This window comes from Xyrauchen texanus, chromosome 24 (assembly GCF_025860055.1).
Source record: "Xyrauchen texanus isolate HMW12.3.18 chromosome 24, RBS_HiC_50CHRs, whole genome shotgun sequence".
NCBI classification, from domain to species: Eukaryota; Metazoa; Chordata; class Actinopteri; order Cypriniformes; family Catostomidae; genus Xyrauchen; species Xyrauchen texanus.
Window position 1 is genome coordinate 42,145,521 of NC_068299.1, and position 12,155 is coordinate 42,157,675.

The following is a 12,155-nucleotide window of genomic DNA, read 5'->3' on the forward strand; positions in this document are numbered from 1 at the left end:
GAACCAACACGGACTTGAAGAGTTTGTAAAACTGAAATGTATGGCACAAAACAGATTAAGAGCAATATCTTAAAGACAAAAGACATTACAGTAAGATTTTAATGACTCAACAAAAAATCAGAATTAAACCGTTTTCCACCAAGGATAAAAAAAAAAAAAAAGAAAAACTGTTCGCTCTGTGTGTGTGTGTGTGTGTGTGTGTGTGTGTGTGTGTGTGTGTGTGTGTGTGTGTGTGTTATTTGATGTGAGCAGCTGAACTGACCGGTGGGTTTATGAAGAGTTTGACTGAAGTTTGTCGGAAGCTGCAGAACAAAATTAGATGGATTGCGGTCTTTGATGAAACCCTCCACGGCTTTAGACTCAATGACCTTTGACTCCCAGAGCTGAAACACAAGAACAACACATGCAGAGAGTACGGTCACTACCATCTCAACAGCACATGTTTGAGTTCTCTTATAGTGACGTAAGCAGCTGCTTTTATATTCATAATGATTGACAGGATTCAGAAGTCCGTTTAAATGAACGCCTCTAATAAATATAGTGACTGAATTAGTCGCACCTGTTTCAGGTGATCCAGAACTCTCTCATCCACTCCTTCGTCATAAAATAACTCTCTAATACTCTCAATAACATCGTCGATGATAGACAAATACAGCTTTGGCTGAAATATAAAAGAAAAGAGCCAGTTACTGTTTTTTGGGTGAAATACATTTTCCAGACTAACTAATCAGTAAAGTTTTGTTGATTATTTGATCACACGTCAAGTTAAAGTTGAATTATAGGGTAAATTAAGAGAAACTTACCAGAGTATTAGCGTTTGAGAGCATGTTGCGTTCACTCGACTGTCACACGAGCAAATTAACTCCATCTGACGCTTTAATTCACATGACCAGAGCTACTCTACAGAGTTTTCCTCGGGATTGCAAAACAACGCGGAACGCGGCAGTACACTGACGAGAAGACCAGAGGCCGTTCTTTTTGAATGGATGTCTATAGAGGAGATCCTTCCATAGTAGTTAATAAACTCGTTTTTTTTAGGAAAAAGCTAATAACTTAATTTAAACCAAACACGCCTGTCCATTATGTTTCACACTAAACACTGAACTATGTTCGGAGTTTACCACTATAAAATTGCTGTTTTATAAGAGAAGACACAGACAATTTTGCGACATATATGGGTCAGTTTACAGCTTTTCCCATTCAATTGTAAGATATCCGCAAACGGTGACTGACGGTCGTAACATGCTATTTGAACGAGCATGTCATACAGCCGCGGAGGTTGTAAGAACAGTAAATAAAAGAATATCTGGTACAAACAATTAAAGGGATAGATCACCCAAAAATAAATAACCCAATTTGGCTTTCTTTTTTTTTTCTTACCACAAAGGGAGAAATTGTGAGAAAATGTTGTGCTCAGTGATGTCATGCAGTGGCAGTTTATGGTGATCATCTCTTCAAGCTTCAAAAAAACACTGGAAGCATGAAACTGTAAATGAAGGAAAAAAACAGATCCCTGTATGAAGTTGTAGAGCTGTAAATCCATTCTTTATCACTGAACAAAAACAGTAGCTAACAACAGTAAAATTGTTTAAATACTAAACAGAACTGCGCACTGGTCTTGATGCATCTATTTAAACAAAGCTTTTACAAGTGGGCCACTCTGGTAATTTAACAGAAGGCATGCAACTACATAGAGCTGGTTAATGTTACCAAACATATTTAGGGGATAACCGTGTCAAAGAATTTGTGTTTCTTTAAACGGTGAATAAGGCAATCAACATGCACTCTCAGATGTGCAATAGCCTGGGTCTCCCTGACCTCATGTGCTGGCATCTGAGGTCTCCCAGAAAGAAATGCAGGCCTGTTCACTTTACAGGGCACACAGTCAAACTTAAGAAAGCCTCTGTCCACCATTATTGCCATATCCTGCCTAAGTAATGTAAGTATTCCTGACTCTGCAAAGATCTGCTTGTCACTTAGTGAGCCAGCAAAGAGGGGAGAAACAAAGGTTATAGCACCATGCTACAGGTTATAGGCCCCCCGTTGTTGGTCGTCGGAGGGGTAAGTTTGAAAACGAATAGCCGAATTGAATTTAGCTGAGGATGAACATTGAGGGACGCAACAGTGCCCAGCTGTCGTCCACTCACAACGCTGAAATTTAAACTTCTTTTTCATTTCGTTCTCTTATTTTTATAATCTATTTAAACAAATGAATAACTGTTAGGCCTAACTATTAAAAAAAAAAGATTGATATCGCTGTACATGCTATTTACACTGTCTATCAGAAAATGGAATATGCCGCTACAGCAAGTGACGTTTCCCCGGAAGTTTTTGAGCTGGCTGATATTATTCCGGAAGTTGTAATTAACGCTCCATGCATATAGCCCATTCAGAAGTCTAATACATTATTCCATGTGACTCATGATTGTTATGAAAGCATACGATAAGATTTGATAACAAACAAACTGAAATCTAATTTATTTATTCTAAATCTAGTATTATTTCACTGATTCTTGAGGTAAGGGACAAAAGATGTCTTAGAAAGAAAGAAAGAAATTCATAACAATAAAAATACTGAAAAAAGAAATGTGTAAAATTAGGGCACTTATTACTTCTATTTTTAAATAAGTTCATTTGAATATTTAAAATGCATGCTCTTTACTAGAAAGCACATTTAACTCAACCTGTCCTCAGCAAGAGGTCACAATGTTAAACTGCCAAACAAAGTGTTTAAAAATGGAACAAATTCATAAATATAAATATCAAATGAAAGGTAGGGATCTGTAAGATATCAAACTATACATAAACTAAACTTTAAATGATATTTTCTAATAAAAAACTGCACATCAAAGTTGTATACTCACTTTGCATCAACTCTGACAGATGTTTTTAGAATCGTGAATAAATCAGACTATAACTAAGTTTCCATCCACTTTTTGCGCTGTTCTGTTTTCGACAAAGTGAAAATGTGAAAAAAACAAAATCAACATTTTTTTTTTTGCTAAATTTGCTGTCTCCTGCTCATTTCCATTCAAATAACCTTTTACTGATGAAACGGTGTGTGTCATGATGTTATTCTTCAAATATTTTGTTTTAGCAGAAAATAAATCTGCCCTTGAGCCATTTCCATACAGAATTGTGTGAATATCGCAAATTGCATACCTTTCACATCCCAGATGTCCCCATTTTTTTTACAGAAGTCTTAGTAAAATGTATTGAGACAATTAATTGAAATTTGGCCAGCTAACAATCATTTTAATTTCGCAAATAATAGCAATATAAGGAAATATCAGAAGACGACATCGAAATGCTGCAGTTGCTTATGTGATAGGACAGCAAGAACTGCCCTTACACGATGAAGCCCATGGGTTTTAGAGAGACCACGCAATAGGGCGTTCTGGGAGGCTGTGGTGGAGAGAAAAGTCACAGACAATCTCTGGCTGCAATATTTTAGGATGACACAGCTGACTTTCAAAATGCTGTGCCAATTCATTGGTCCTGCGTTGCGCAAATCGCATGTTGCCATTGGCCACCGGTTCCGACCTGAAAGTGGATCGCCATTGTCCTATACAAGCTAGCAACCTGCGACGAGTACAGAGTAGTGGGGGAAACTTTTGGGGTTAGTAAGACGACCATCCATTGGTGTGTATGCTTGTGCACAGCTATTAAAGAAAAATGGACAGATTGCCAAATGTAGAGGAGGCCAATTAAATTGTGCTCCGAGAAGTTCCACGTGATGCCATGAGTTCCACGTGTGAATGACGAGCTCTTCACACTTTGCTAGTTTTTAATTATTTTTATGTCATAAACCAGTGAGATTCGATACACCCTGCTACATATCTGTTCTTTGAAGTTAACATGTCAAAGAATTCAAAATCCTCAGGCTCTGGAGATATTAAAAGACACTTATCTGCTCAAGCTGATACCTCAGATAAGGCTGCAGATCAGGGATTCGGTTCGGACGGTGCGGTGGGAGAAATGCAGCGGCAACTGGCGAGCATGCCTGTGATGCTGACGAAAGTTGTGGCTGTCTTAGAGGATCTTATATATATATATATATATATATATATATATATATATATATATATATATATACATACACACAGACACACATACATAAAATAAAAAAATAAAAATAAATAAAAAAGGAACAACAAAATATGTAGAGGTATAGATATAGTAGTAGTGGATACAGGTACAGTAATACATTTAAGCAATAGGTAAATTTAGTGTGGTACAATAGTAATCATTATCATTAATGACATTTTTCTGGTGATGTGGAGATAGAGAGTGAGAGAGAGAGAAGCAAAAAATATGGATATATACTCACTGAGTGAAATCAAGACAATTTGAAACAATCATAGTTATAATAATAGTAGATGTAGTAGTCAGAATAATAGTAACAATAATAATAATAACAATAATAATAGTAGTAGTAGTAGTAGTACTTGTAGCATTAGTAGCAGTAGTAATAATAATAATATAATCTTTAGCGCAGACGTGTACAAGCAGACGTGTAAATGCGAGCTCTGCATATTTGGCTAAATGTTTTATTATTCTTACGTTATAATCTGGTGAAATTCGATAAACCCAGTTACACATTTGCTCTTTGAGGTAAAACACGACAAAAAAGTCAAAATCCTCAGGCTCTGGAGACATTAAAAGACACTTACATGTGAAGAAAGCCCCGACAGGGGACTCGGTTTGGCTGGGAGGCGGTAGAGGAGATCCAGCGTCATCTGTACTACATTTCGGTGATGCTGACGAAGGTTCTTGCTGACTTGGAGGATCTTGCTGTAATACGTTGATTGATTACGCAGATGGAAATAAAATTCTCTGAGTTAGTTACAAGAGTGACAGATGTTGAGAAATGAATCGATTATCTGGAGTCATCGGAGAGGGAATTATCCGCTAATCCACCAGCGACCAAAGTTGATTTGGAACATATTCTTGAAAACTTCTTGAGAATCATAATCGCAGGAATAATGTCAGAATTGTTGGAATTCCTAAACATGAGGAGGGCAGAGATATGGTGAAATTCCTAGATAAGCTTTTCGCGAATCTGCTTGACATAACAGGCCACAAGCTAGAAATCTAGTGAGCTTACAGAGTTCCACCTCAGAGATCTGCTGCCCCGATCAATCCTGGCCAAATTTCTGAGGTCATCCGATGAAGATCTTGTGTCCAGGCAAGGAACAAAGGAAAGATTTCTTGGAAGAATCATAATATTTTCTTGTTCCTGGACTTTGCGGGTTCGACAAGAGAGAAACGCGATCGGTTCAGGAAATGCAAGAAACTCTTGCCTCAGCATAAGATCGCTTTTGCATTGATGTTTCTGGCCAAGCTGAGAATAGAAGTGAAGGACGGTCGCAAAGTATTTACATTTCCAAAACAGGCACTGTCTTTTATACAAACAATGGGTGAGTGAACCATTGGGTGTTTCTCATATAAGTGGATCGACATGCAGTATTTCCCATTAATTGACTAGACTCTGGCAGCCCGTCACAGTCTAATTTGCCCCGCCACGGTCTCATAATGAATGTAATTTTTTTTACACTTCTCATCTAAAATATTTTTGCATTTCTCATAATACCACAAAATAAAGGGTTGTGTTTTGCGCTCTCTCACGTGCATCAGTCAGCTCCTCACCCGTTGCTGTGAACTCACACGCGCGCACACACTCGCAGATATACGCACAGTATCCGTCTAACGTTATATGATATATGCACTGGATCCGTCTAATGTTATTTGGTTGAGGAGGACGACAAACCTTTGAGGTAAGTAACGTCCAGCCCTCTACATTGCAAGTAAATCCCTTGCATATGTGAGTAAATTTCGCATTATGCAACCAAATAACTTCTGTTATTAGCCACTGGCAACAAGTAAACATTAACATTTCACTCGCCAGTGATAGAGTTGTGTAGTGTAGAAGCACCGAGGCCCGTTTACTGAATAAAAACAGTTGATTAAGAAGCTGGATTCAGCCTCGTCTTTCACTGCATGCTGTCTCATGCACGTAGGACAAAGCGCTTATGTCTTATTCAGTTGAACTCCGCACCCCATTCGTCACAAGAGCAGCTCCCTTCTCAAGTGCTCTGATGTGCACGCCATCTACAGAGACTTGCGCCAAACTCCCGTGAAAATATAAAAGTATAAACGTGTTGATTTTATGAACGCAAAGTGCTCCAGTTTCACTTAACGTCCATGTAATGGCAAATGTCCGTGGTTATTGTGGGTTTATTCATGCAGTGTTACAGTGTAGCAGCGAGACCGAGGAGATGTCCTGCTCTATTTCTGTGGAGATGATCAAAAGAATCTCAAAGTCTTTCTTCATGAGAAATAAGGGTGTGGCAGGGCGGAGGGCGGGGCCGGGTTGTGATCCTACACACCCGGTCCCGTATTAGGCTAATCAAGCCTTCGAGAGAGATAAAGGCCGACTGCAGAGGCTCGTGCGGGAGAGAGAGATCGTTTACAGACATGTCCGTCATATGTGTGGGTGTGTCTTTTGTTTAAGTTTTATATTAAAATATTATTTATATTGACAAGCCGGTTCTCGCCTCCTCCTTTCCCTTGAACTACGTTACACTGGTGCCGAAATCCGGGAAGGATACGCCGTAGTAGAGTTCTCGCCACAACCGTCCACCCCAACGGAGCAGCTGCGGCCATCTGCCGGGGTATGAGGAGCCCAGCCGCCTGGAAGCGGACGACAGCCGCTGACCACGAGGGGAGAAGGGGCTCCTAACCGACCGCCTGGAGTGGTCAGGGCCGCTGCCAGGGGCGGAGGAGTCCCCTACCAGCCGCTGAAACGCTTTCTGCGGCTGGTACTCCTTCAGGGCACTCCCTCCCCCAAGCAAAGACGGGGAGATGTACATCATGCCGGGGGCTCCCTATCCTGAGAGAATCAGCCTGATTCTGCCTGGTGTGTCTGATGCATCCCGGCAAGGGACTGAAGGATCTCGGCCAACTGGGAGGGCTCCATGGGGCGTACTTGGATTCCCGGGTTTCGGCACCAGTGTGAAGAGTCGTGAATGATAAGGAGGACACGAAGACCAGTTGCTCCTCTCAGGTAGGGGAATTTAATGGGCACGCAGCAGTGCTCTTAGCTTCAACAAAAGACAAAACACACACATGACGGACATGTCTGTAAACAATCTCTCTCTCCTGCACCATCCTCCGCAGTCGGCCTTTATCCCTCTCAGAGGCTTGATTAGCCTGATAAGGGACCGGGTGTGTAGAATCATGACCCGGCCCCGCCCTCTGCCCTGCCACAAACACATAAAACAGAAAATGAATAATCATAGAAGAAAAAATGTATTCTATATAAACATGGTGTCTGGGTTAAATGAGGCCCTGTGAGAGATTAGTTAGCACCACAGACTCCAGCTCTGAGTGAAAAATGTGGGTCGGGTGGTGTCAATCCAGCTAATTTTAGTCGATCGCTTCTGGTGAGGCAGCCCTTGGCTCTGTTTTTGAACAGCTGTCAATTAAACCCTGGCTGGGGGTGAAGAGCATCATGTTTATGGGGAAGAATTGTGTGCGCTGTCTGTCACAATTCAATTTATTTCAAAGTTGCCTACTGCAGCTTTAAGAGCACAAAATTGTTTACAAGAGCACAACACTAGCCTCTGAATTCTGCTCTCAAAGTGCACCAGATGGAAGTATTTAACTTTAAAATGGATAAAATGTTCCTACGGTAATTAAGGCCTTACCTACAGGCAAGGCTCCGGGGCCAGATGGTTTTGCTGTTGAATTTTTCAAATCTTATGCTACAGAACTGCCTCCACATTTATTAGAAGTTTATACGGAATCATTAAAGAATGGAAAGTTCCGCCAACCATGACACAAGCCGGATCAGTCTGATTCTTAAAAAGACAAAGATCCAAGCGAGTTTAAGAGTTACCTTCCAATTTCTCTGATCCAGTTAGATGTAAAAATGTTGTCAAAAATTCGGGCCAATTGATTAAGTAAAGTTATGACATCTCTTACACAAATAGATCAGGTGGGGTTTATTCAGGGCTGAAGCTCTTCTGATAAAATTAGGTGTTTCATTAATATAATGTGGTCAGTAGTGAATGATCAATCTTTGGTCGCTGCCATCACTCTTGATGCTGAAAAGGCGTTTGATATGGTACAATGGGATTATCTTTTTAAGATTTTGGAAATGTACGGGTTTGGGAGTACGTTTATTGTTTGGATCAAGTTACTTTATAGACACCCTGTAGCAGCGGTACAAATTAATGGATTCATTTAAGATTATTTTACTCTGAATAGGGGCACCCTCTTTCCCCATTATTGTTCTGTATTGCCCTGGAACCATTAGCAGCCGCAATAAAAAAGGAGGAGGATTTTCCATGGGTGATGGCGGGAGTCAAGTCAATTTTATTTGTATAGTGCCTTTCACAACACACATCGTTTCAAAGCAGCTTTACAGAAGATCAGCATTAACAGAAGATAAAACTGTAATGTCTATAATGTCGATGAATCATCATTGTGTAATTAGATAAAATACAATTGTTAATCGTGTTTAAAATAAGTAATTAAATAATAATTGTATTAATAAAACCCAGTAAGTAAGCAGAAGGTGACTGTGGCAAGGAACACAAAACTCCATAAGATGTTGATTAATGGAGAAAAATAACCTTGGGAGAAACCAGACTCACTGTGGGGGCCAGTTCCCCTCTGACTAACATCATGAATATAATGTAAATATTACATGTGTATAGTTCAAATAATGGTTTAAAATTATTAAACTAAGTAAGTGTTAAGGGTCAGTGTTTAAACATTGATTGTGTTTGAACTGTAAGATTAATGACCACAGTCTTTGAAGTCCATCCTGGATTAATTGCAGAAGTTCATATAGATGAAATTGTCCTTGTTAATTGGCTGATGAAGGCTTTTGTTGGCAATTGTTAGTCTATGCATTCCATTTCAAGATCGTAGTCCATCAATAGACCGAGGTGATGCAGGCAGAGATCAGGGATGTGAAACGCAGTTTAACCTGGCTGGTAATTTCGGTGAGGTCCATCCTAAATCCAAGGTTCAGACAATGGCATATGAAGTATCCCATGTCTTAGGGTTGGAGTTGGCATCAGTTCATCCTCTGAAGTCCATCATAATAGTCTGAAGTGATGTTTGGCTGGCACCAGCTGCATTTAGCCATCATTCAGCAACACGTAGCCGTGGAGTCCAACAAAAAGCAGGAATGGTGCTGGATCCAGCCGGATCTGGTGACCTCAGGATAGGAGTCCCGAGGTTGAGACAGGGAAACAAATAAAATAATAGTAGCATAGATGCCATTCAATTTATTGCAGAGTTATAAATCATGATCAGTGTTTCTGGTTCCGGGAGACCCAACTAAAGCAGCCTAATTGTGGGTTGGAGGAAAAATTAGGTGTATGCCTGGCTAAATAGAGTCTTTAGTCTAGACTTAAACTGAGGGAGTGTGTCTGCATCTTGAACAGTGTTTGGGAGACTATTCCATAGTTTAGGAGCCAAATATGAAAAGGATCTACCTCCTTTTGTGGATTTTGATATTCTAGGAACTATTAACAGGCCAGAATTTTGGGATCATAATGAACGTGATGGAATATAGTGTGGTAGAAGATCACTTAAGTACTGCAGAGCTAGACCATTCAAAGCTTTGTACGTAGTTAACATAATTTTTAAATTAATACGGAATTTAACAGTCAGCCAATGTAACGATGATAAAATGCAATAGCTTCTACTTTACACAGATGATATTTTATCTCTGACCCTACTAGATCTATGCCTTGCCTCCACAGAATTATTAACTCCTTTTCAAAGTTCTCAGGATACAGAGTCAACTGGTCTAAATCCTAAACTTTGGCTCTGACGGCATACTGCCCAGTAACTGCCTTTCAGCCTGATGCCTTCCAGTGGCCCAAACAGGGTATTAATTATTTGGGTATTTTATACCCAGAAGATTTGTCTGATTTCGTGTTTTTTTTATTTTGACCATTTAATAAAAAGGTTTTCGAGTGATGTGGGCTGGTGGGCTTCTTACATTTATCAATGATTGGGAAGATTTATGTTATTAAACTTCCAAAAATCAACTACCTGCTACATTCACTCCCTATAGATGTCCCCCTCTCTTTCAATAAATTTGATAGCATAGTGAAGTGGTAAGCGCCCCAGATTACATTTGAATAAGCTGTATAGGCCGATTGATAGGGGTGGGCAAGGTCTATCCAAGATTCTGTTTTATTATTATGCGTTCGGTCTCAGACATTTGGCTCAGTGGTCACTTCCACCTGAGAGAGCCCCTCCCTGGAAGAAGTTCTTGCCCCCATTTTGCCATTGCAAAGCCTTTCCATTAATTTAACCAGAGAAGTTAAATCACACCCTGTTATTTCACCCCACATATATTGATGAAAGTTGATTCTGTGTTTTCATGTGCTGTTTGTATTGATTTGAGTTTAGAATCAATAAGAATTGTAAATGACAACAAAAAATAATTGTGCAACGAAATTCCTTGGCACACATTGTGCCACAAGTTTGCAGTGTGCTGGATGGCATGCACATCCCCATTATCCCCCCCCAATGGATGGCTACCGTGATTAGATTAATCCCACAGGGTGGCCATCCATTATACTCTAGGCACTTGTCGATGACACAAACCCCTGGAAGTGCCCATGACGCATCTGTGTTTGCAGTGTCAGATCTGTACAGGTGACGACAGCCTGGTAAAGACTTTTCAACATTATTTACAGTGCAAATAATGCTTCACACACAATACCTGCAATTCATGTACAGTATATGTAGTTGTCATGATTAATGCAGGCTAATGATTGTGGTTCAATATTGTACCACTCTAAAATCACTGTACTTTGAGGTAAAATTAACTTCTTGTGGTATGAAAATATTTAAAGTTAATAACATTGGGAAGGAATTTTACACATATGGTGAAATATCTGCTGTTGTAAATATTACATTTGCACAGTAAATCAGGTTTGCTGTATTTTTGTATTACTCAGACACCCTAATGCTACAAGAAATATGGAGGGAGTTCAGATTCCTCTGCTAGTGGCAGGAGATTCAGCTGCATGTCCGGCCATAAAATAATCAATTAAAGCAAAACTTACCAACTGGTTACCAACTCTTTTGATCCACAACATTTCACTTTCCGGTTGTCATGACTTAACCAGTTACATTGACACAATGAATGTTTGGTCATCAGATTACGTTGCAGTAAAGTAACTGTTATGTACAGTCATTTGGCCAGCTGGGATTACTTTACTATGTGTGTCAACTTCTGTTTTAATGTAAGTATTTAATATGGTAAACAGCACGTCGATTGTCAGAAAAAGTGTTGCACTTTATGAGGAAAAATCAGCAGCTGCAATCCCAAATCAGGGGAGAACTGGACAGTTGCCAAGAGCGGCAGCTCAGAGATGGTGGCCAAAACATTTTAACATAATAATATTCTAGGGAGAGAGAGAGAGAGAGAGAAATGCATGGCTATTTATTTACCATTTTCACAAAGGAAGATACAAATGATAACAGGAAAATAAAAGGAAAAAAGCCCTTAATAGTTTTAAAAGAACTAGAGGCCAGAGGTTACATTACAATGAAATATTTTCAGTCACTCTGACTTGTAAAATTTCCATCATGATATGTTTTTATCCCATTTTTATACCCTGATCATTATATTACATAATTCCTGTTTGGAAGTAGCGTGTTATTTACTTTCATGTCATTTTGCATTACATGCCGTTTTCTTAGAGTCACTTGGCTGAAGTGAAACTATGTAAAGCAGGGTGGATTAAATCAAACTGATGTGCTAAGTTTAAATTGGTTTTCTTTTTTAGCTGTCAAAGTGACAGCATTTGAAATTATCCTTCAATGTTTAAAAATGTCAGAATTGTAAACTACACTTACAATGTGTGCTTAAAAGAAGCACATCCTTTGTTTTTTTTCTGTGTGGAGTTTGCATGTTCTCTCCGTGTTCTCGTGGATTTCCTTCAGGTGCTCTGGTTTCCCCCACAAGTCCAAAAACATGCAGGTTAAGTGAATTGGGGACTCTAAATTGCCCATAGGTGTGAGCGAGAGTCCCCTAGCCACTGAGGGTTGCATCAGGAAGGGTATCGGCGTAAAACCTGTTCCAAGTCAAATATGCAGATCACTGATGATCCCCT

The 12,155-nt window shown here is 39.7% G+C and overlaps 1 protein-coding gene across 1 annotated transcript in view; it reads right to left on the bottom strand.

Moving 5' to 3' along the window:
• The window catches only part of LOC127617779 (stonin-1), a 139,014-nt gene that overhangs the window by 81,454 nt on the left and 45,405 nt on the right, over positions 1 to 12,155 (bottom strand). Inside the window, exons 6-8 of the mRNA XM_052089852.1 lie at positions 804 to 842; positions 560 to 661; positions 263 to 383 (exon numbers count right to left, since the gene is read on the bottom strand). Of these exons, the coding sequence (XP_051945812.1) occupies positions 263 to 383; positions 560 to 661; positions 804 to 842 (262 nt within the window). The remainder of the gene's footprint in view (positions 1 to 262; positions 384 to 559; positions 662 to 803; positions 843 to 12,155) is intronic.